We start from the raw sequence: 25586 nt of genomic DNA, 5'->3' as shown, positions 1-25586 counted from the left end.
GCCTTCCCCCAGTGAGATACCCAGGAAGACTCCTGAGTGCACCCTACGAGCAAACTGAAGCTGTACCTGAGTGGAGTTGGATAGTTGGTTTTTCCACGGCTCCTCTGCGCTGCTGGTCAGGTTTGTGCGGTTATGAGGTAGAGAGAGTGCGTTTCGCTGCAGGTAAGGCACGTTTCCATTACTTCCACTTTCTGTTATGTGATTATTGCCTATCAAAATAGTGTCTGTACTACCCAGCGTTCTTGCTGTGCTGCAGGGAACGGGGCCTGCTGCAAAGGGTCCATTAGCCATAGGCTGCCCGGGGCAGGCGGGACGGATTCCACGCTGAGCGACGTTAGGCACTCTGGTCAGAGCAACCTGCGGCTGCTGGCCAGAGACAGAGTTTGTAGGCAGTGATGAATCAGCTGTTGGCCCGTTAGGAATTCCAGTAGATCGTACCTGTGCAACTCCTGTTTGTCTCATCTAATGGAACATGAACAAAGCACAACAACGTTGGCTGCGGAACTGAGAAAGGAAGGGTCATACAAAGTTTGTGTACTTTACTGCACTGGTCAGTTCCAATTTTATACTCATTGATGGTTGATTTTGAGAACTGTCAAGCTCATAAAAATGCTGAGTAAATGTTAAGTAAAGCTATCAGCACATTTTTTTTCTTTGCCCTTCAATCTGAGTGTTTTATTGCTGATGCTGGACAGAGAGGGAGAGAAGTGAACGAGAGAAAAGCTGTTGCTACAGTCAAGTATTTTCAAGCAAAACTGCTTTTAGATCCATCCACTCATGTTACTTTGAAAGTGTGGCTTGAAAACTTTTACATTAACCAGCTGCCCTATAATAAAACACTGCTAAACTCATTGTGTTTCAACCACTAATCCACAAGTATCCTTTATCCAAAAAAAAAAAAAATTAACGTAACACAGCAAAGGGCATGAGAACTCTGTACAGCAGCAATTCTTTAGAATTCTAGAAACACACAATAGTCTCCATTACTGACAAAAATGTTGTAGATAAGAAAAATATTTTTGTTCTCACCTGCTGGTGTTGCTGCATCAAGACAAACTGACTCTCCAGCTGTTCCAGCATAAGTTTCTGTGCTGGATTTAGATTATTTCGGTTTGCACGCAGCTGTTCCAAGTGCTAAAAAAACAGCAGTGTGTTCATAATCATTAAAATTGCATGGGCTTTTTAAATAACTTTCTTGCATAAAATACTAAAAAGTATCCATGAAGACAAGACTTTAAAAGCTGAAAATAATCAAGATTTCTATTACAGATTCAAACATCTTTCCATACACTCTCTTGCAAACAAACCTTATTACTAGTTACTAAAACTAAAGAGACTCTGTAAATTATTTGAGTGTATAATTATTACTGCCACACTAAAATTAAGTGTGCTGATACCATAAAAGAAAACTACATTCAAGTATGATTATATGGAATTCTTATCATTATTATGTACATTTTAACCCATTTTGTATTGTGCTATTCTTTTATTAATTCACGAAGTGAATTAAATTTATAGGCACACATGAAAACATCTCCTGAAAATACAAAAAAACCCCAGAAAATGGTATGATTTAACTAGTAAGAGCAATATCTTAAGTTATGATATTGATCTTGTTTGTAACTGATAAATTTGGTTATCTGTCACCAGAAATCTGATTTCTTTACTCAGCACCCTTCATCATCCTACCAGTAAGACTGCTTCTACTAAGTGGTATGACTTAAAAAGCAGATGAAGATGGTTCATGCCAAAATCCCTGGATTAACAGTACCTTCCATTCTGAATTCCCTCTGGAGAGGAGTGCAATAAATAAAAAAAAATATATATATACACACACATATATGCATGTATATGTAACATGCCATATCCATCCAGCCTCTGAGTTGCCAATTTTGAAAGGCCAACTTTGAAGATGCAATAAAGGCTTTTTTATTCACTCTCCTCTTGCATCATACATTTTTGGCTTTCCTTTTTATATGTGCTGGAACCTTGTCAAGCTATTGCCAGCACATCCAGTCTACTGTACTCAAGAGAGGCCTACTGAGGTTCTGCTTAGAGAAGGAAGTTGGATCTGGAAAAAGGTGAGACTGAAAAGGGGGGAAAAACAGTCAAATACAAAATAAGCAGAATTAAATAATAAGAATGCTTGGACAGTGAGAGAGAGGGAATGACTGTGGAAGAACCAAAGGGGTGGGGAAGCAGGAGAAAGAGGGAGAGAGGGAGGGAAAATTATACAGTATAATAAAGCCAATATTGTTCAGACAGAGAAACAGTCGAAGAGCTATATTGGAATTGAGGGAACATTGCTCAGTTAATGAGAATGCTTTCTGCCTCTGCACTGTGCTCCCTTTTATTTCTCTTTGCATCCAAAGCATGTGCAATGCATGGGTAAAATTTTCCAGCAGGGCCTAATTTTCAATATATGGAATTCCTGCTGAAGCTCACTGCATGCCCTAATGAACTGAAAAGACAACAAAATTTCCTCACAAAAAAACACCCAAAATAAGATTTCCAAACTAAAATCTAGCATTTCATATAATTGTATTAGCTGACACATAATATAGAAAAGCAGCAGTAGATTTCATTTGAGTAATCATTTCGTAGAATGTGCTTATTTGTTTATGCAATTTGATACAAGAAGCAACCTCAGAGGAAGGGATGATATTACAACAATACTTCTACACCTCTTTCAATATCCCCCACACTACAGCAAGTCAAAACTCACTTTGCACACAAGTGTGACAATTTGCATATCTGTCTTTAAAACATCATAAGAAAAAAGAGTTACTGTACATACTTATTTTATAAATTATAAAAATCATACAATGTAAGTGTTCAGCTTCTCCTAGAGATCATTTAGTTCCCTACTGGAAATTGTCTCACATAGAGAGGCCACAAATATTCGAACTTGAACTATACCCTGGGAAGTATTTTACACTGAATTTCAAGAATGTGAAACCAGAACATGTCCCAGGTTTATTTTTCTTAAAAGAAAGAAAGAAATAAAATATTTAACAAAGCTTCTGAAGATCTCCCATACGTACCTGTAATTTCTGTGGTGTCAAGCACCAAGAATGAATTTGTTGCTGTACAGGAGGATGTGACACTGTATGGCCACTGCTCCAAACATCTGAAGTATTCTGAGAGAAAATGTTACATTAAAATGTGTGACTATCAAAGGGCCGACATAATTTCTCTTTTACTATCTAGATTTTAGCTTATTTATGAAAGAACTAGTAATTGTTTCAAGAACAGTAATATAAAAATATATAATACTAAGAATGTACTAAAATAACCAAGTCTCATTCTACTATTCCCAACAGTATCAGAGTAGTCTGAGAAAAAAATTAATGATATCTAATACCATAAGGAAAAACAAGCAAATCAAATTATGCAATTAACTTAAATGTATGCTACTTTCAAAACTGAATACTTTATCTACTGTAACACTATTACATGATGATGAAACACTTGAATTCTAAATATAAGCAAAGGCAATAGACAGGATGACATGATTGTCTCCCTCTCAATCATCAGGCTACAACTGTATTTCTTCACTGACACCACTACAACTGCAGTATAGTGCCACCAATGTGCACTGCCCTTAGGCACCGCCTGCCTAAAGCTGGAATCTGATTAAACACACCACTGAAAAATGCTTTTTAAAATTTCTATAGACATTCCCCACCTTGATGCCAAAGGATTAAAATTTACAGCACAAATTCTGTGCATGCTGCATCATTTCAATGCATATTTTCCATATGATTTTGGTAGGGGGCTCCAGTTCATCAGAATATATACCTTTGTTGGACTAGATGTTCTTTTCCTCTTGGCAGGACTGGTCAGGTCATCTACTTGGCTAGAAGGAATCATGTGTAGTGGCAAGGATTGCTGTGAAATTGGTGTTTGAGTGAGGCCTAGTACAGGTTCAGTATTTGGATGATGAGGTTTACAAGCCTAAGAATCACAGAAGGAAGACAAAAATATGGTTCTATATATTCTTAATGCTTTCCTTTCAATTTTATAATTTTAGCAGCCCACATACATTAAAAGGGCCGAGTAGATATTCTGAAGCTGATCTGAATAACTGAAAAATCAGTTTCCATATGGTCATCAATGGAGGAATGTGTACCTTTCACGGGATTATTAAACCACTGCAGCATTTCTATTTAAGATGAAATCTTTTAAAATCATGAAAATCCACAAAGGTTCTAAATTGGTACCCCCATATTTCTCCCACATTATAGGGAGCTCCTTGATCTAATATCCCTCTGGCAAATAAATCAAAGGCTTCTTTTAATAAAAGCCAATCCTATGCTCAATAAAATAAGCTTGACCACTACCGATTGTAAAGAACCCTTAAAGCTGGGCACCTGCAGAACATAACCCAACTTCTCACCTGCTGTGCTGTGTTCATGGCACCCTGCCTGGAGGTAAGCTCTGCGGGGATTGGTAGGCTCCATGCCTCCTCAATACTAGGAAGTAATTTAGTTTTATTCTGTAGACTACCTTGTGGAAGGTTACACAACTGAGCCTAGGAAAAATTATGTAAAAAGCAAATTTAACACAAGCCTACTTTAGTAAGAGCAAGTCCATGAAATCTTCCTAAATGCTGTAGCTAATTATGTCTTAAAGAGAGGACAGATTTAAAATTTTGGTGTTTAGAAAGGTGCTAGGTATAAAGAGGGTAACCAGAATATAAACCTTTGTGAGAATCAGAACAAAGATGAGCTCTGGATTCAGAGGTCTCATAATTCCTTTTTTCTGAAATTGCAAACAAGAGTGAAAGATAGTGTGTTGCGTATTCTCACTATATGTTATGAGAACTTAAAAATGTACACAAATACAAAGAAAAAAGCAAAATGATGCAAAACAGTATGTTTTGATTAAATGTGCAAAATAGGGTTTATAAGGAATTAAGTTCCACTTAAAAAATGAAGAAATAAAATATTACAGGCTATGATATGCTTACAGTACACATGAAAACAGGTTAAACACACCACAAACAACTGCAAGTTAAACTCATGTGTGACTTCTCCCCTCCCCTCCGCTGTGTGTTTGAAGAGTATTTCCCCTGCTTAAAACGTTAGTTTTACCTGTAAATACTTTATCCGTGCTGCAAGTGCAGAGGTATTACTACAATTTTTGCTCCTAGTTGCATTTAAGTAGCATTTAATGGCATCCTGAGGCTGGTTGCAGGACTCATAGAGTGTGCCTAGGTCCATCCAGGCTGCAGCATGGCCATGGTCCAATTGTACAGCACAGATATAGGCCTGTAAAGCATCCATAGGCTGATTTTGCTGTTGGTACAGCACACTGAATAGAAAGATTAGTGAAGTTGAGAATTAATAACAAAGTCAAGACTCAAGGAACTCAAATACACACATCCCTCCCCAACCCCTTAATAAATCTTGATATAAGATAAAACTTTAACATCGTATGTAACACTTTCAGTATTTTAAAACATGGAGAAAGCAAATATTAATTTATTATTTAAACTTCAAATCAAACAAGTCTGTCACCATGGTTCTATATAAAAAAGTCTTTACAGTCCCTTTGATTTCACAAAAATTTGATAGTCTTTATTTATATATATTAGCATAGAATTATATCATTGTATTACCCTGTATCATTCTTACCCTATTGAACACCATGTATCTGCACTTGCTTCTGATTTATCAATAGATTGCCTATAAGATATAAAGGCATCCTGAACTTTCCCAATACTTGAATAGCACCTGGGAGAAGAAAAGAAAGAACTCTGGTAGTATTTATAGAAGGTAATCATTGAGCATGGTTTACCAAGTCTGATCTGATAATTGTTAAGTCATGCAAATACACACTCAACATTTGCTGTTTCTGAATGCCAGCCACAAGCAGGCTCAAACATCTTGACATGGATTACTAATTATTTATTTAAGCACCCCAAATCTACTTAAACCCTGGATTACTACATTTGTAAGGAAAACAGTCATCCCACATTTGATAGATTTGAACTTCTTTCACTGGTGACACCTTATCAGTCAATAAAAACAGTGTTTATCTACAGATAGCATTACAGTCAAACAATGAAGTTACCTATTTCATCAAACAAATGGTTATAAAACTTAACGTTCTACAAAACAGAATTACTGAGAGATACTGACCAACTCAAGCAGGATAATCCCTGACTGCCTGGGAGGCTTTTTATGAGTGTTTCTTGCATCTCAATCATATTTAAGTAATGAACAAACCAGTTATTTGTACTGCATATACATAGCACCAAATTTTGTAAAAAGTTGTGTGATTCTGTATTTTTTTCTATTTTTACTTTAATTTCTGTATTTCTTACTTTAATTCCTCATGTAGAAATTTAAAGGTATTCTGGCATTAAACAGAACTACAATTATACCACAGGGAATGATACCTACACTTCTAAAATTAAAAGCTCCAAATAAAGCCAAGATCAAATATCCATCTATATATATATTTACTAGTTTAATCAACAATAACTGTGTCATATATTGTTTGTAACAACTTTTCTTGTTGAAAAAATAACCGGAAACTTTGAAAACACATAAATAACTATAGAAAATTTATTCTAGTGAAAAATAAAAACCAAGCAGAACAGCATAGGCCAAGGTTTGTTAAACATGCTACACTCTTCCAAGTATTTTTGAGGCACACTAGGAAATGAATACAAAAAAATACAGCATTATTTTGCCTAAAATCATCCATTAAGTCTGAATACAATGTTTTAGGAGATTTTTTTATTGACAATCTAACCAATGTCCAACAGACATGTTTCACTCTGCCTGGGTATCACACACATAAAGCCCCTCATTAGGGTAGCACTGACATTAGGCCCTCACAAAAAGCTTTGGCAGATGCAGTTTTCCAGTGGGAGAGAATTGGGGTGGTGATGTATTTTGAAAGATAGCTTTAACCAACTTGCTATCTGGTTTGGACAACCAGCAGAGAAAGGAACAGCACAAGGGATTACATGAGGAGGGAAAAAAAGAGTGAATGCACAACCCCATAACCCTGTTCTCCTCTTCTGCCAGAGTATGGACAGGAGATATGGGGCACAGAAACATTTTTAGTATAGTCCTCCCTGTAAAGCAAAACAAATGCTCCCACTAAATTTTTCATCCCATTTCCTGAATTCTCCCCCTTGTTGTAAGGTCCTAGGCTTCACCCTGACCACCAGCAGAGCACAGCAGCTGCACATGTGGAGGAACTCCAGCTGCACCATGCCTGAGAACTCAACTTGCTCCAGGCGTCTGGAATGGGACTACTGAAGGAAAAGCAGGATTTTAGCCCAATGGAAGATAAGATGAATAAGATGATTCCTGGCTCATTTTCCCTCTTCCCTCCATGCTTGCCCTGCCCCTCTGCCCCACACACTCAGGGCTGGCTGGAAATCCCTGTCTTACAGGAACAGCTGGAGAAATATTATTAGTATGACAAAATCAAAAATAGGTTCCAGCTGCATGTGACCAGAATCCCCAACAATATCACCTGGAAGACACTGAGGTTAGGATATTCATTTTAATTTTGCCTCATTCTTTTTAAATGTATTCCTCAACAGAACTGATGTTCTGTTGAGGAATACAAATGGACTAGAATTGCTCTCAAAGCTTTCTCCAAAACCTGAGTATTTCAATAGTTTCTGCTGGCTTAAGTGAAGTATTCAATTTTCTTAAAAAGGAGACCAGAAAAAACTCATCAAATTTATATGATTTACATCTGGTAATGATATTTTTCAAGCATAAAATATAATCAAAGGCTACAAAATTAACTGAAAACTTAAATACACATTAGAATGGATCAGTCTGAGCCATACATTGCTGTGTATGCTCTTTAAAAATGGATGTCTGCCTAGGAAAATATTTGTATTTCAGTGCAAAAACTGAGATTAGGAGGGAGATTCTGAAAAAATAAAGAGAGAAAGAATGATGAAAAATGTATGAAGAAAAGTAACAACATTTAGAGAGGATTTACAAAAAAGAGTGAGAGAAACAGGTAAAACCAGGCCAGATATATTCAGATTACTGTAAATGTATAGACGGAATAATAACTACAAAAAAGCAGAGCCATTTGGGTAGCATACTTCATTTCAACTTCTAATCTTTATTCATCCCAAATACGTTACCATCTTGTCTTTTCATACACTTCCCAGAAAACTTAAGACTTCAGTAGATGTATAAATACTTTCCCTTCACTTTTCCTCTGACAGGATTAAGGAAAAAAACCATGTAAAATACAATAATGAGTATCCTCAAAGAAATTTACCAATAAAGTTACAGTATCTATAAAGTCTGTTCTCACCTTCCAAGGAAATACCAGGATTGACCAGAATTTGGATCTGCTTCTAGAGATTTCTGGAGATACTGTATAGCATAGCTTTCCTTGGTTGCCTTGTCTCCAAGCTGATCCACGGTGTGATGCATCCAGCCTACAAAAACAATTCACAAATGGGAGAAGTGAAATTCCCCAAGACCATTTAATACTCTGGCACAGCAGGACTTTGTAGCATTGGTCTCTCTTTAAAAATAAGAATATCAAGCAACAAAACCACTTCTATATACATGACAAAGTTGTAAAAACTTTTTAAAGTTCCATACTAAAATTACAGGACTCAAAATTAAAATTACTTTCTCAGAGTTTTAAAGCACTTTTGTGGATTTAAATAATTTTCTAAGAGATTAGGAGTACAATTATGAACTGCTCAATCTTCTACTATAAAAGTGAATATTAATGTCTTTCCTCCTCTGAAACAGATACCTTCCCTGACATTGTGAAAAATGCCACCATTCTCCCTGTCACACATAGCAATTATTCTTTTATACATACAAATATATATATATATATATATATATATATATATACATATATACACCTGTATCTAACATGTGCAACATTTACATATTAAGTTTTTTACTCTTTTTCTTCTAAATCCTTGTATTTGTCCCATATCTACATTTGGACTAAGAATTTTTGCATCTCAACCTGAATCTTTCTTACATTGTCATTTCCTCCGTATCACTACAATGTATTTTCCATTCACCTTGACAAATGCCATCACCTCTCATCTACATAACAAATTAATCTAACCACACGTCATATTCTTTCAAATGCCTTTTCTTCTTTCATTACATTAGACAAATTATTCATCCCCACTTTAAAGGCCTCCCACAATCTATCCTCCCCAATAATATTTTACATGCTTATTAAAATGCATCTCTGCTCTAGCACTGATGCAAGGCTTGGTTACCACTTCAAACAAAGCACCTTTATCACCTTCTCCAGATGTTCCTCATCTGCCTCCATGCTCAGATGGAATTCCTTCAAGCAGCCACAAAACCATCTCACTGCTGTTCATACAATGAGTACAAACAAGGAAATCTTTTGTGACCAGCAGCTGGCTTGCTGAAATCCTTGCATACCACAGTGCTCAGCAATGTCTTGGTGTTTGCTCAATAACCATGTATTTGTCTTAACAAGCCACTGCTTTTCAGAAAACATTTGTAAAATATAAGATGTGACAGAAGACTGTCCCTGTCACACTCATAAACAGCCCCTTGTGGAACACTATGACATGGATTTCATAAATTATCCAAAGTTTGTAGAAAGTTCTGGCTAATGACAGAGTTGAGCACATACCTGCACTGCCTGTCCACTAAAACCTCTGAGAGCTAAACATTCAGAACCCTAAATTTGTGTTTTTTGATCTAACTACATGGGCAGGCAAGACTGAGAAGGAACTGATGGGTATTTGCAGGCTCACCTCGCTCTCTGTAATTACACTTTCCTTTATGATTTTTATTCTACCTGTTTGATACAGCTTATTTTTTTATTCCATGGGCTCATATTTGTTAGCAGACACCACACTTCTGCAAATGGAATGCAAACTTCCAAACTTGAACAAAGGCAGTTGAAAACAAAATCACAGCCACTGAACAACATTTGCCTGAGGTGGCCTCAGAAATATCACCTGAAAATTGTGGTTACAAGCAGAAGTTCGAATATTTCATGGACTGTAAGAAATATCAGGTAAGGAGTCAAGTGGTTACAGTGCTGCAGAAAGTACTTTATCTTGACTGAAAACCGATCGAGTAAAAAATCTACCAATCAGGGGAAAAAAAAGAAAAAACCCCAGTGATTTTTGCAGTCATGTTAAACAACTTTGTGTCATTAAATTAAGAAACAAGCTATGATTTTGATTCAAATCCCAAGCCTCTGAACTTCTTCAGCATACAGACAATACTCATGCTTTAACAAAAAAGGCTTCTCTGGGGTTGGTTGATTGGAATCATCTGAGTAACTGTATGTTAAGGATATATGTACCAGGTGCTGTTCCAGACAAAGCCTGAGATAAAGATAATAGTTCAAGGATTATGAACAATCGTAAAAAAAAAAGACATTAAACAATTTCCTCTATGTTTAGAAATGTTGTGTGCCTATTTTCTGTTTCATCAGAACCTTGCTGGATTGTTGGATGCAAGACTGCATGTTGTATCTTTGTGAGATCTTTACCGAGGTTCACTGATAAAAAAGAACAAGTCTATTTCTAGAAGCCAGAAATGAGAACCAGCAATCCCTATCTGGCTTCTCTGCTGAAACAAGGGCTGCTTCCCAATTTTGTCTTCCTGCACACGGAGTTGAAAAAGGCAGAAAGCAAGAAAGGGAGAGCAAACAAAAGTTTTCCGCTGGAATAGCACAGGCAGGGGAAACTGGATCTGTTCTTGAGCATAAAATAAAGAATGTACATAAAGAAGGTGATGGAAAACTCCTAAGATGTGCAGTCTCCCATTTGCAAGACCTAGCTCCAAAACTCAACCAGCATAACTCACTACTTTTCCACTGCTAGGACATTTTTAATACAACAAACCAAACCACAGACCTTGTCCATGCTTCACAAATGTTCCATGCTCTTCTGCAGATCTTTGCAATCTCATTCGGAACAGATTTAGAAAAAAGCCCTCTGATGTGCTAGCCTAGCTCACGAGTCTTTTTTACATGCTTATCAATAATTCTCACACTGAATTTGTGGCAATCACTTTTTCTTTAGTAAATGTGTCTCTGAAGACATTAAATTCTTCCCTATTTCAGCACCTCAGATGCCTCATCCAATTACAGAGAGACACCATCGAGCAGTGCCCCCAGACAAAAATAATTGGGAACTCTAAGCAGATGTTTATGTTGCTCTTAACACTCTTCCTTATCCAACAGCTGAACACAACTGGAGACAGAATACTGGGACAGATTTGATCTTCAGTCTCATTAATTTAATGTCATTTTGGGCAAAGTGGTGAAGAGAATTGTTGTCTGGAAAGCCAGTGGAACAGCAAAGAAAAGGAAGATCTTACTGTGATGACTATCTGAACTGGTCAGCATTCATCACCTCCATTGGGTATGTGTTTATCTGGGAATCACAGGGTTCTCCTCCACAATCACAGCTTTGGAAACCAGCAACAGGACCAAAGATTCTAGTAATTCTCTCACAAGACATCTGAACTTGCCTAAATTCCAATCTGGCTCAATAAACATTAACTAGCGAAGGAAAATAAACAAAAGCTATTTTCAAACTGATTTTTTCTGTCTAAGTGAAAAAAAAAAAAAAAACCAAAAAAAAACCAAACCCGAGTTCAATATACAAATACAAATATGTTTTGACTGGGTTTTGCAAGTATCATTCTGGCAGATGGCAGGTATTTTCTATTATTTTTTCCAAGCAGCAGTGCACCACCCGGGCTGTGCTTCCTGAGGAGGTGTTTTTATTACCAGCTGCTAAAGACTAAATCTGCGATAAACACCAGACTCTGATAAATACCACTGTTAACAGAGAAGAGCAAAGGAAAAGGCATTATTCCTTCAATGTTCCAGTTAAGACCACTCTATCCCTTTCTCTACATAGAAGCTACCCACACAACCAAACTGGGTGACCTATGCTGATTGAATAAAGAGAGTTAATCCAGTTTTCAGACAGCAGACAGTTCTCAAAGTCACTGCTCTTACTGCTAGCACAGAGACCTGTGGCAGGATTTTATTAATACAACCATGTGCCTTTGCTTCTATTGTGGTAACATACACCAAACAGAGATGAAAAAGAGCTGGTCAGCTCTTTTGAGAAGCCTGTCTTCCACTGATTAGATGTACAGCCTTTCTGGATGAAACTGCTGACAAGTTTTACTAGGTGACATAAAATCAAGCTAAAAAAATAAAAATTCAAAGGGCTTACTGAGATGTAAACAACACTGTCCTCTGACAGCAAAAAGAGCAACACCCAGAGTCCTGCAGCAAACTCCTCCAGCAGTTTCACTTGTGATTTCACAGAGATGACTCAAAATTAGCCCACTGATTTTGACATTCTGTCACAGAGAACAAATTATCCCACTCCAAATCCATACACAACCTGCATCACAGAAAAAGAAAGCACTGTGGCCATAACTTAATGCCAGTTGCAAATTTGAGTTAAATGACCACTATGTGAACAGGGAAAAAAAATAAAAATGGGCATAAGGAGGCTAAATTAATACTTAGAATAATAAATTAGATGAAGAACATGGAGAAGGTGAATGAAGAAGTTCTGTACTGGGTTGAACAATTTTAACAAAATAGTCTGGAAAAACTTTTATATGGTATAGAGGATAAAAGTTTATTCTATCCACTTTTTGGAAATTCTTGGCTAAAAATTGTTTATCAGTTTTCTATAAACATGGAATACGACAATTTTTTTTTAAAAAATTCCTTTTCACTTTTTATGTGGTCTTTTTAATAGAACCTGATGATAAACCTTTTAGTTACAGAAGCTGGCTTTCATTACAGAGTATAATTATAGCGAAAGTAAAGGTAAATTTTTCAGTTGCCATGTTCTTCTAGTCTGACACAGAGTATTTAGGTTTTTTCAAGGGATGTTAACAGAGGCAGAACAGAGAACACAGAATTCCAACTGCTGCCTTCTTTCTCTGAAAAACCACCCTCTCACTGCCCAAAATCTAACACACAAGAGCTTTTTAGTTTTGTAAATTTAATAAAAATATTTTCCTCCTCTCTTATTTATTTGATTATCTACTGCTATATGTTCTATTTGGGTGAAAATCTCACGTACCATGTGCAGTGTGTCTAAGACTCCCTTTGGAAATGGAGCCTTAAAAAACACTGCTGAAGGCAACGATGGCAAAAACAAAACACAGAGGAAAATAAAAGTTAATTTTACATACCTAACTGCTGTAAGACAGTTGCTTTTACTTGTGCAGGAAGGTTTTCGATCTGCAAAAGCTGTTCATAAGCTTCCTTTGCAGAGTGATACTTTCTCTGCAAAAGGAAAAAAGTAAATGGATTAATCATAGAGCTTACAACAGATCACCAGTAGCAACGATTTCACAGCACTGACAGCACACAAACACATTGACAAAAAATTATAGATTTTTTTTTTGCATACAGTGCATATGAAAGCTTTAATGAGTGACGTATATAATATGGTAAGATAAAAACTTCCATAAATATAGTATTTAATAGAAAATGTCTACTTAAAATAATTGAGATAAATTTGTAAATTATTAAATTTTGTCAACTCCTCATACATGCATTATGCTTTCTACACTACAATATTGAATATTTTGCTTTTAAGGGCAATACTTGAATGTGAATCTACATTTGAGAAAACCCCACACAAATTCCTCCCAGGAAATTTGTAAAAACCAAGATCATCAGTAATTGGAGGCTGGTAGAATTTTGCCTCTTTCCCTCCTTTGGTATATTTGAACTGCCTCTTTCAAGATATTTGTTATCCTGGTAAAAGTTCCACCACATGCAGAATTAAAAGGTTTATGCCTAGATAATGAAGGTACATCTTATAATCTGCTGTATAGTTTAGGTGTGCCTATAGTCTAGAAACACTCAGTTTTCAACTGCCTATACAAAGAGGTGTTGGTACAGGAAAAACATTTCCAGGTTAGGATTGGGGGTCTTTATTGATTTCTGTGAACTGTATGAGCTGGCTTGTGTATATTCAAGGTTAAGACTTCTCAATAATTGATGGATTATTTGGTAATAATGTCAGCATTTATCTTTGCATTCCCTAACAATAGTTGCTTAAAAGTGAATGTATTTTAAATGTTCCACTGTTCTGCATCTCCTCTTCCACAATATGCTTTTAGGTAATTCAACATTAGACTTCATTCTGGCAAAGAGATGAAGAGTGCATTAAAATAAATGGGGCCAACTAAATGCAAATGACTGTGGCTTAATTACATTTGTTTTAAGCAAGGAGTACACAGTAATTAGTATTGGTGTTTTGAAGGGACAATTGGGAAGAAAACTAAACAATTAAATACCTAGCATTATTTAAAAAGGTTATCAAGTTCTTGAAATCTCAAAATCACAAAAGACAAATTGGTGATTTAAAAACCTTATTCTAGTCAGGAAGAAAAATTAAAGCAGCAATTACATACTTTCAAATGGAACAAGGGGAAGTTGGTAGGAAAGATTTTTAATTGGTGTTCATGAAATGCAGACAACTGGTAAGAAAACAAATAATATAAATAAATAAAATATCCATGTCCAGCAAAAGAAAAACAATCAGGAAAATATTTTAAATTTAGCATTGGGAACAAAATTTGTAGTTTATGACTATGAATGTGGAGCAAATGAACGGAAGTTCACTGTAGAGCATAACAGCAGAGGCAGCAATCCAGATGTCAAATTAGGTAAATATTAGTGCCTAATATTCACACTTTGAAAAATATGTTTACAGGCTCAGGAGGTTTCAGAAAGGACTTTTAAAATAGGGAAAGTTTTCCACACCTAGAGTATTTTTTACTTTTCTAATTTGTTGTAGCATTTACCCTTTAGAAATCTGATTGCCTATATGACTTAAAATACTAACAAAATCTGTTCCAATGTTTACATTTGGTTTTACTTCATCGAATCAGAATGGTTTGGGTTGGAAAGTAGCTAAAATATCATTAATTCTACACCCTGCCATGGGCAGGGACACCTTTCACTAGATGAGGTGGCTCAGAGCTCTGACCTGGCCTTGGACACTTCCAGGGACAGAGCACCCACAGCTTCTCTGGCACCTGCCCAGGGCCTCACCACCCTCACAGGGAAGAACTTTATGCCTCTATGTTAATTCCAAAGTCCTTGATGTTTGGCTGAATGAATGGTCTTAGAAATGGAAAAGGGAAGGAGAACCCAATACAGCATCTTTCTTTAGACATTATACAAGCCATTTCACTTCCAGAGGTGAAATATTAGAAACCAGCATTAACCACTGCTAATTCTCATCAGCACCAGGCTTCTCTATTGCCCAGAGCCTGACAATCCATTATTTCAAGTGCAGTACTGTGGTACTTAATTAAGAAGTGAATTCACTTTTTCATTAATATTAAGAGAGTATATAATTTGCAAGTATATGGAGGGGTTCAAATAACTGTTTCACTGGGTCCTGTAAAAAAAACTGAGCAACCAGCCTGTCTCAAAAACCTCTCTAATTGTGTCAGAGGTAATATCCAGAATGAAGCCAAGACTCTTTTGGTTGTCAGTTTGTCAAATTCCAAAAAACAAGATACCTCTCCCCACCAGAACTGTGAGACAAACCAAACCTAAGAGCACTGAAACCTTTTTGCACTGACTTGCATTAAAACAAAGTTCCTGCTGCCTGTAATTGTCAGGCAGAAAGCACAGCTTAAGCACAGCTAACACTGGCCACACACTTACACAGGACACCTGGCATGGTGACCTGGGGTGTTTAACTTCCTTGTGATCTGCTGGAGTAAAGCAGAACTGATGTGCTGAATGGAATCCGGATGGTAGCCAAGTAAGAACCACAGCAATCTATGAACTTGCTTAATGGTGCTTTGGGATGGCAGATTTCTGTCCTGTCATACAACTTTGCACCAAAAGCACTCAAAAATATTCTGTTTATCAGATTCATATCTATTATATACACATAAATACTTCAGGCCATTTTTCACTGTGCCATCAAAAGACAGTTCTTACTTCCTAACTGACTGAAAATATAGTTTGTCTGTCATCCATTTCATTTACAACAGGTTTTGTTTTCATGTCAAAGTTACATGATACCTATAAATGTGCTAAAAGGGCACAACATCTACATTATGTAACCAGTGTCTGTCAAATCTCAAATATACAATAGCTGTCTCAGTATCCACTTGGTTTCAATTTACTGATATTCTGGAAGCTCAGGAAGTGTTCTATTAATTTCCCAAAAGATTCACCTGAAAAGCTCTGTGGTAGGATTTGACCCAGAATTAGCAACACAGCTTTATTTGCTGTTGACCACAGATCCTTAATGCCACATGCATCAATTTAATATGAAAATTTAAAAACTTTTAAAATTGCACTTAAATTTGAAAATTTCATGTCAAATATACCACATATACTGAAAAGGCTCATGGGCAACTGGTTGGGATTGATTCTGTGTGTGTACATGAGAAACAGTATGAATATATATATATATACACACACACACATTAATTGAGAAACTTCGTATTTTTAAATCTACATTAATTTTTTAGCATAAATAGAATCTCATAAAAGAATTTTCCTGGAAGTTGTATTTTGGGATTTGGTTTTTTTTGCACTCAAATAGGGAGATTAGTAAATATATGTTTATTAAGAGACCTATCCCATTTTATAGCATGAGACTCCACACAGAAAATATTTTTAATTTAGCCAAAGAAAGTCAAGTTTCTTGAGTGATTCAAGACTTTAGTCTAACTTTACTAAAGCATTTATAATACAAATTCCACAGAGTGATTCCATCACATAGTTTGAAACCCAACCACACTTTATGAAAATGAGCTTAAAAGCTTACCTGGATTTCATATAAGTGGGCAATGTGAAACTGAACTGTAAGAGTGGGAAAATCAAAATTATTAGTTTTAATGAACAAGAGCAATTGCAATGTTTTGAAATGAGGGATAAACAATGGTTCAAATTTACCAATGCTAACCAAGACAAATTAAGTTTTGAAGATACCAAAAGAGTATTTTTTAACATTGATATTTTACACTTAATATACCAGACCTTACAGAAAATTAACATCCTACCAAAGCATGAAAACTGCAAACAGCTAGTGAGAAAAGCAGTCCATGGATTTTATTTGTGTTCTGAAACAGAGTCCATTAACCTCTTAGTAAACTTAGCAATAAAATTTCTTGTAGCTGAGGTAAGAGAACACAGGTAGTTTTTTCTGTACATAACCAAGCTAGAAATAAACATTTTCATTCAGCTGCCAAGAAATAAAACTAGCTGGGTTACAGAACATTATGTTGCACACTGCCAGTTTTATATAGAAGCTTAAATTTAGGCGTTTTTTCTTCCTTTTAGGAATTGTCTTTCCCTTGTTAAACTGAACCAGAAGTTTAATTACAGGTGATAGTGTTAATTACAGGTGATACTTTGATTGTTACTGTTAAGCATTTTCAATTCCTCATATAAATTGTCCAGAATGCCATAATACTACCAGCAGCCTGTGCAGGCAAGAAGATTGCTGGCTGGAGAAAGAAAAATGGGTTGTTCAAGAGTAAAAGCAGAGAAAAAATTACCCTCACACTGCTCAAATCATGATAGAAAAGAGTTGAGAACTGCTAACCTGGACATTCCATGGACTGGCAGATAGCTAAAGCTAATTGAGATTAATGTAGTCCTCATTCTGCTTTGATGAGGAAAGAAAAGTTCCTTTGAGACAGACTTTTGCTCCATGTTCGTGAGGAATACAAGTAAGAAAATGCCTGTGTTTGAGCCAAGCTCAATTTACTTCAATTACACAATTTTTCTCCCTTGAAGCTACAGAATAGTGTGACATCAAATTACCATACATACAGGTAATATGGAGTTCAGGGTTTCACTCTGGGTCATAAGGGAGGGAAAATATCTCCCTTTGTGCACTGCTTTGTCCTCTGCTATAAAGAAGAAAGCCAAGTGTATTTGGGAAACCAGGTCAGAATGATATGCATCATCTAAAATTTTAATAAACTTTTTGTGTTCTTGCTAAAGGGCACATAACACACCCATTATGTTCACTGCATCATCAAACTTCACTGTGTACTGATGAAAGAAAAGCCCTGCATTTGTTTCAGGAGTTCATTATCTAAAAAACCTCTCTCTCATTTTTTCCCCTCCTAACAAAACCCCTACAGTGTGAAGCTTCAAAATGAAGTGATGCCTTGGAGAGGAAAGGAGAATTAAAGGTGTCAGGTTAGAGACAGCCCAAATAGGAAGAAGAGATGCTTAGTACTCTGCTGGGAACATTTCTGCTGGAACACACTCCGTGTAATGCTGCTATTCAGGCAGCCCTTAGAAATGCAAGGGGGAGGATTAAATGGAGCATTTAGTGAGGGTAGCCAACACCCTGGGGCAGGGGGTTCAGTTCTCCTTCCAGAGCAGCACAGTGGGACCTGGCCAAGCACCTCTCAGTCCTCTTCACTCTCCTCCTTTGGGTTTGTCAGGCACTGAAGCCTTTACATGGGCCAGCCCTCTACACAAATCTGGGGGCAGAGGGGACTGGAGGGCAAGGGTTAGGAAAACCTTACAGAAATCCAGAGGTTTAGTGAAAACTGATAAACTTAGTGAGAAAGAATATGAACAAACACAAAATACAATAAAGACTCACATGTCTGATAGAACAGTAATAAAAGCCTATTGACTCTAGGAGAATTCTGCACCATATTTTTACAAATTATCTGTGCCTGTTGCTGATAAATGACAAAGCTTTGAAGACAGCCTTGAAGCACAGCTGGCTCCTTGATACAGCCAGTGGTTTCAGCCATGTCAACAGACTCCCTTTCACTACCTTGCTGATACAATATCCACAATTCCGTCCAGTTTTTACAGAAATGTTTTTAAATATTATATCCAATGCTTCTGAAGTGAGATTTGGGAGGTAAATTAAACTCAACATGAACAACAACTTAAGTTCAAGCATTAAGGTACCTTAAAAACTGAAGGAATAATTTCCTTCACAACTCTCTGCCTTTTAATTCTTACAGACTCCAAAACATGGAGAAACACATGTTTATTCTTGCATACAATTCCACAAACTATGGATAAATACCTGCAGGACACTCTGTTACAACCTATGATAGCTCACACTGCACTAAAGATTAACATGTTCAAATATAAACTAATATATAGTTGATATGAAATATCAGTAATATTTTTTTTTTTTATTTCTACAGTAAGATTGATGCTGAATTTTGGTCTATAAATTTAAATGGCATGACAATAATAATTGAAAAGTTATAGATTATTAAGATGATGCAAAGTTTACAATAATTGGTATTAAATGTTTGCCACAGCACAAGCTCCAGGTTTATAAATATATAAAAAGCAGTCAAATAGTAAGTTTCCTCTAGAATTCAAGCCTTTGGAGTAATGAATAAGCTAAGTCTCAATTTTTACTTATTCCATTTTCTAAAACAATCTAGAATTCCACTGAAACATCTGTCTCCACTGAGAGAAGCAGACAGGTTTTGTAGCCTCCCTCTCTCAGTACCAATTCTTTTGATTTTGAAGACCTAACTCATTAGAATTTCAAACAGTTGCAAGCATAACACTTTAAAAAAGATCCACAACAAAATAAATACTTAGTGGTTACTTACTTTCAGCATTAGACAAAGTGCAGGGATTGCAGTCAATCAAAGCTAACTGAAAATGCTGGAAAGAAAAAAAGAATTATTTGTTTTTCAAACAAAGTAATACTAGCACTTGAGCAAACTACTAAGAGTAAATCAATTTTCTACTTGAAAATCAATACTGTATTTTACCATGTGTCTTAAAAAAACAGTTTTCAATTTCTGTTCAACTGCTTACTAGAGGAAAGTAATTTTTTTTTATTGCAAATACTTCAATGCTTCTAGGAATGTATGATAGCAACAGATCTTCATAAAATATCTGAAATAATGAAGGCATCAAATGAATGGTCAAAATTGGAAGATTAACTTTTTATATACACAACTGGACTGCAGACACACCAGCTCACAGCTGCATGGAGATAAATACTTAAGCACTTAATCTATCTAGAAAAACAGAACACTCTCCCTACAAACTGAGTTATTTTACGTTTCTAAAAAAATTGAACTCTTGTCAAAAAAATTTAATATGAATACCTCTAATTAGAATATGAGTTCATAAGAAGGCCATAAGTTCTCACATCCTCTCCTCCAGATGTTGAGAAAACTTCAGTTAAACATTAAAGCTTGTATAATTTTAGTCACTTTTCTTTAAGGAATACAAAAAAAAATCTTTTAAAACATTCCAGGTTCTGAGGTAACTCTTTTCACTCATCTATAAAGAAGGTCACAAAATCAGAGCACTGAAGTCTGTCTGCAAATGTCATGTTAATTCAATGATCAGTATTTAGTTTGAGACACAAGTGTATAAAGATGAATGGAACAGACACAAAAACTCCAGTGCCTGAGCTTTTCCATAAACTTTTGAGAAAATCCCCACATGATGTGAAATTTTAATTGACATATTAGTTCAACAGAGAATAAGGCCTAGAAATACAGGAGCCTAAGAGTCACCTATGAAATATTACTGTTAATAAATACAGTTATTTACAAAATACAGTGTCAGGTGAGTTCTAATACTCAAAACATGACTAAAGATTTAGTACACTTTATTTTCTTAGCATAAAAATTATATTTTAGATCAAACTATTCAGGATGCCATACTAGGTGGCACTGGGAGCCTACTGCAGTAGCTGGGAAGAAAAAGTCTGTACCAATGAATAGGTGCAACACCCTTTTAGTATTGTACTCAGAGCTATTAGATGCTACTTAACTTTCTTCATGGTCATAATAACTCCTTGAGTACAGCATGTCTATAAAAAACACATCTCTAAGATGTGTAAGATTTTATCAGACCATCGTATTTCCAAACAACCCTAATTTCAATAGGGACAAAAAATTAGAAAATTAATGTATTATCCAATACAAGACATAAAAAGAATGCTGACACTTCCACAAGCTCTGACATACATGGATGCAGCTTCCTCCTCACCCACTTCATCAACATAATTTGAAACATATAACAGAATTTTAAAAATGAACCAAACTCAAGTTGAATAACAACACAAATTCATGATTTAGTAGTATCCCCACAGAAGAGAACACAAAAACCAATGGATTTACACCATAAAATAACCTTTTAACCTTAGTGCAAGCATTAAATAATAGCTTACAAATATTAATTATTAGCTTATTTCTCTGCTGTTCTGTTCCTTTCCCTACTCTCAGCAGGCAGACAACTTACAGTCTCCCCTCACTTACATTGCAATGCAGGTTGAGTGCCTCAGAGACATCCTTTAGTCTGTTACCATAGTGATTCTACTAAGCAGACAACTTAAAAAAAAAAAACTAAATAAAAATAAAATGCTCTATCTTAAATTGCATTTTGCCTGCCAAAAGAAGAAAAAAAGGCTCTGGCCTGTACAACTGAGTGTTACTGATCTAAAAGGTACAAAATCTTTCCTGTACAGATGTGTCATCTTGCACCATCACTTACAATTACTACGGAAAGATAAAGCAGCATGGAATAGATTTGCTCTCATCTAGTAATGCTATTATAAAAAATAAGCAAATCTAAAGTAAAAAGATTGACAACTCTTCTGTAGCAGCTCTTCTGAGGGGTTACTGCAGTGAGACTCACTGACAGAAAGCAGGCAACCATGTAAGAATAGCTAACCATTTTAATATATAAGTATGCCAATAGTATCAAGTACTATACAGTAAAAAAAAAAGCAGAAATGTTCTCAGCAATGCCTCCTAAAAATTAAATATTCACTGCTACAGTAGCCAACTTTTGAAATTCAAAAATCCACATGATGAAAATTTTCCACCGCATCTTAGTGTGGTAAATTTCTATTTGCACTGTACACTAATCTACAAACAGTAAAGAAATTGATAAACCAAAGCCAGTAACTACAGAAAAACACACCATTTGCACTAGACAGTTATCACAATTAAAAGCAATACACAGAAACCCACGAAGCTTCCAAACCAAGAACCTCTGAAATGCACACACACGAGCAAACCTACACTTCTTGCCGGATAAATAATACATAGCACCCCATTAAGTACCCAAAATCAGACCAAAAATATCCCCCATGCACACATTCTAACCCATCAACCTCATCAGCCAAATGCAGATCCACTAAGCACAATTACCAGCACCAAAAAATTTAAAAAATTGTAATAATTTCCAACTTCCATTTCTGCAACCAACAGCAGCGGCTGGCAAACATCTGCACCCCTCTCAAATATTGCAGCACTGAGCTGGCTACTGCTGTGTGGAATAGTTGTTATGCAGGAGAGGCCGCTGCAGCTCAGAGACGACACACAATACCTCAAGGCAGACAGCAGTCTATAGAAATTCAAATCCCCAGTAAGAGGATTTACCTAGAAGGCAGTGTTCTGAATGTTAAAAACTAACAGGCTCTTCTCAAGGGCTGCGGCTCAAGGCACAATCACAGAATCGTTTAGGTTAGAAGAGACTTTTAACATCAGCCAAGCCCTAAATCACCTTGATTTGTAGCCATCTGTAATTGCAGAGATATCTACAGCCCATTCCATCTCCTCTGGGGTCCTTGACTTGCCTCTGATTGTGGAAACAATTCCGTAGATAACCTTTCCAAGGATGAGAGGTACAGTGGATTCCAAATAAAGAGAACTGATGAAAGCACTAGGTCTGGTAGTAAAGTAACAGTAATCTGATGCTGATTTAGGTAACTTAACATGCTTTCTGTCATAGAATTAACATCGATTCTTTCAAATGTAACAGGCGAGCACCCAAGGTTTTGTTGTTTCTTTAATCAATAAATAACAAAAGCAAAATGAACCCTTTCCTTTTCAGTGCAAGATTTTCAGCGCTGTCTCTGTTTACATGCAAACCTGAGACCTCTGTAGTGATTCTACTCCCTCCTCCTCTCCAGGGTGACATCAGCAAGTTTAATAGCTCTCAGCTCTGCATATATCGAGCAAGCAAGGCAAGCCATCGTCTGCAACCTGACAATCCTCACCGACTTACCATGAAGGAAAGCTCCATCATGACTCAGTAAAATTCTATCAGGAGATGGCTTTTTCTGCCTGTGTGACCTAGGTGCGATGCCCGTGTTGCTCAGAGCAGCTTTTGTTCAGATAAGTAGGGCACGGAGAGCCTTGTGTAACCAGCCAGGGAAGGGTGCCAAGCCTCCATTTGCCAGGCATCTCTGGGACCAGGGGAGAGGGTCAGGAGAGGACACGCTCCATGTGCTGCTACAGCAGCTCATCCTGCTGCTCTCTCCACTGCTTTCTGAGCTCAGAACAAATTCAGCTTGCAAGAGAAAGGTTTGTGTAGTGTAAACACTCAGGTACTTTTGTCCAACATTCAAAAAAAAAAAAAACCAAAAAAAAGCCAACTTACAGATGAAAGAAAAAAAACTCTGCTGGAGGACATACGGAACAAAAGCCACAGATATATATATATATATATATACAGTGAACAGCAGCAGTGTGCTCTGAAAAATCTCTTGTTCTGACAAGCCCTAAGAGAAAAATTATTTTCAAAGATCATACAAGCTGTATTTTTGCAGGGTTGCATCTGAATTTACTGACCAATATCTTAGACAGTGATTTTCACAAAGCTATCTCAACACTCCCATTTGCCTCTACCTTTTATGCATTATTTCTGCGACATCAGAATTGAGGCTGTGCTAACAGCCTGAAAGGCTGCCAGCAGCAAGAGAACGTCACGGGGGACCGGGAGGACTGGGAGTCTGCTGCAGCACCGGCGCGGCCACGGAGCTGATCCACCGAGCCGGGGTCATTCCAGGACTCAGCCTCCAGCCCCCACAGCTGCCCAGGCTGCACAGAAAGCACAGCTCAGTCCTTGCTGGTGACCTGTGGCTACCCTGGAGGATTTCTGTGTGCCCTGAATGCCAACCTTGCACTTACAGCTACATCTGATAAAAGTGGATCTGTCCGGATGGAGATGCCTCTTAAGGAGAAGGTCCATGAATGAAACTCTTCAATATTCATTGAAGAATCAATGAATATCCTGAGTTGGAGAGGACCCACAGGGATCACCGAGTCCAACTCCTGGCCCTGCACAAAACCATCCACAAATGTCACATTATGTACCTGAGAGCACTGACCAAACCCTTTTTGAGCTCTGCCAGGCTGGTGCTGTGTCCACTGCCCTGGAGAGCCTGTTTAGTGCCACACCAACCCTCTGGGGGAAGAACCTTTTCCTAATATTCAAATTAAACCTCTCCTGACACAACTTCAGGCCATTCCCTCGGGTCCTGTCACCACAGAGCAGAGATCAGAGCCTGCCCCTCCTCTGCCCCTCACAAGGAAGCTCTAAGTGCACTGAGGTCTCCCCTCAGTGTCCTCCAGGCTCACTCAGCTTCATATGGCTTCTCCTCAAGGTCCTTCACCATCTTTATTGCCTTTGGCCACTCTCCAATAGCTCCACATCTTTTTCCACTGTGGTGCCCAAAACTGCCCTCAGCACTCGAGGTGAGGCTGCCCCAGCCCAGAGCAGAGCAGGACAATCTCCTCCCTTGTCTGGCTGGTGATGCTGTGCCTGATGTCCCTCAGGACAGGGATGTCCCTCCTGGCTGCCAGGGCACTGCTGGCTCATGTTCACCTGGCCACTGACTAGGACACCCAGGCCCCTTTCCACAGCACTCCTCTCCACCACATCACTCCCCAGTCTGTCCATACACCCAGGGCTGCCCCATCCAGCCAATAAGGATATCCAAGGATATCGGCTGCCCCACCAACACCCTTAGATTGAATGCTCAGTTTCTGAACTACCTATTCTTCTTCCCATAGTGTGCTCTTCCCGACCTCTCAAATGACAGAAGATGCCACACAGCACAGTAATTCAGTTTTAGCACTTACTCCTCTTTGAAATCATTGCATTTCTAACATACACCTGTAATTCTAGGTAAGAGAGAATAAAAGAGAACACATTACGCTATCATTATCCACTGTCAGGACCAGTCACACTAATAACTCTCCTGCAGTTTCATTACAGTGCCATGCTGCATTAAAAAACTTCCATGGATTTACTTCTTGGATGTGTCTTTCCACCACTGACAGATGCAAACTACAAAGACTAAAAGAGAAATTTCAATCCCAAATGCTGCTTTCCAACCACTTGTATTTTTACTGAAATGATCTTTTGATTAATTTCATTTTGCTTTCCACAAAATGCTTTTTTGTGTGAAGCGCTTGAAATCTTGGATATACAACTTGCAAGAGCCAAAGCCCTTCACCTTGTTTTTTACCTGAAAAAGCAGCTGTTCCCTGTAGAATTAAAGACATAAAACTAGACATAAGAAACTAAAATGTCTCATAGCCACGTGTATTTTGACTAGTTATTTTTAATAATAAAAATGCGTAAGGTTTCAATGTACAATGTTTAAACTTAAAAAATTACTAATCTAAGTCCATACAAGAAAGTTAACTAGGTGGTAAAAAAGCACATGAAGGCTCAAAATCACAAATTTTCACTTTCCTAAATACTTGTTTACTTATTACTCAGAGAAAGAACATAAAACATGAATGATATGTCTATAACAGTTA

The 25586-nt window shown here is 37.2% G+C and overlaps 1 protein-coding gene across 8 annotated transcripts in view; it reads right to left on the bottom strand.

The window, feature by feature from the left end:
* Nucleotides 1-25586, bottom strand: part of KDM6A (lysine demethylase 6A) — a 150668-nt gene that overhangs the window by 39571 nt on the left and 85511 nt on the right. For 3 of the 8 annotated variants that reach the window (XM_077781680.1, XM_021538648.3, XM_077781683.1), the window contains 11 exons: nucleotides 19614-19668; nucleotides 16826-16860; nucleotides 13206-13299; nucleotides 8311-8437; nucleotides 5640-5738; nucleotides 5097-5316; nucleotides 4400-4534; nucleotides 3802-3957; nucleotides 3045-3140; nucleotides 1030-1134; nucleotides 67-462 (listed from right to left, as the gene is read on the bottom strand). In XM_077781680.1, the coding sequence (XP_077637806.1) occupies nucleotides 67-462; nucleotides 1030-1134; nucleotides 3045-3140; nucleotides 3802-3957; nucleotides 4400-4534; nucleotides 5097-5316; nucleotides 5640-5738; nucleotides 8311-8437; nucleotides 13206-13299; nucleotides 16826-16860; nucleotides 19614-19668 (1518 nt within the window). Of the gene's footprint in view, nucleotides 1-66; nucleotides 463-1029; nucleotides 1135-3044; nucleotides 3141-3801; nucleotides 3958-4399; nucleotides 4535-5096; nucleotides 5317-5639; nucleotides 5739-8310; nucleotides 8438-13205; nucleotides 13300-16825; nucleotides 16861-19613; nucleotides 19669-22536; nucleotides 23016-23040; nucleotides 23380-25586 lie in introns of those variants that run through there. The other 5 variants (XM_077781682.1, XM_077781681.1, XM_021538650.3 and 2 more) reach the window with 5 other exon arrangements.

Source organism: Lonchura striata, chromosome 2, assembly GCF_046129695.1.
Source record: "Lonchura striata isolate bLonStr1 chromosome 2, bLonStr1.mat, whole genome shotgun sequence".
NCBI classification, from domain to species: domain Eukaryota; kingdom Metazoa; phylum Chordata; class Aves; order Passeriformes; family Estrildidae; genus Lonchura; species Lonchura striata.
Note: the sequence above shows the minus strand (reverse complement) of the source record. Positions and strands in the feature narration are given on the sequence as shown.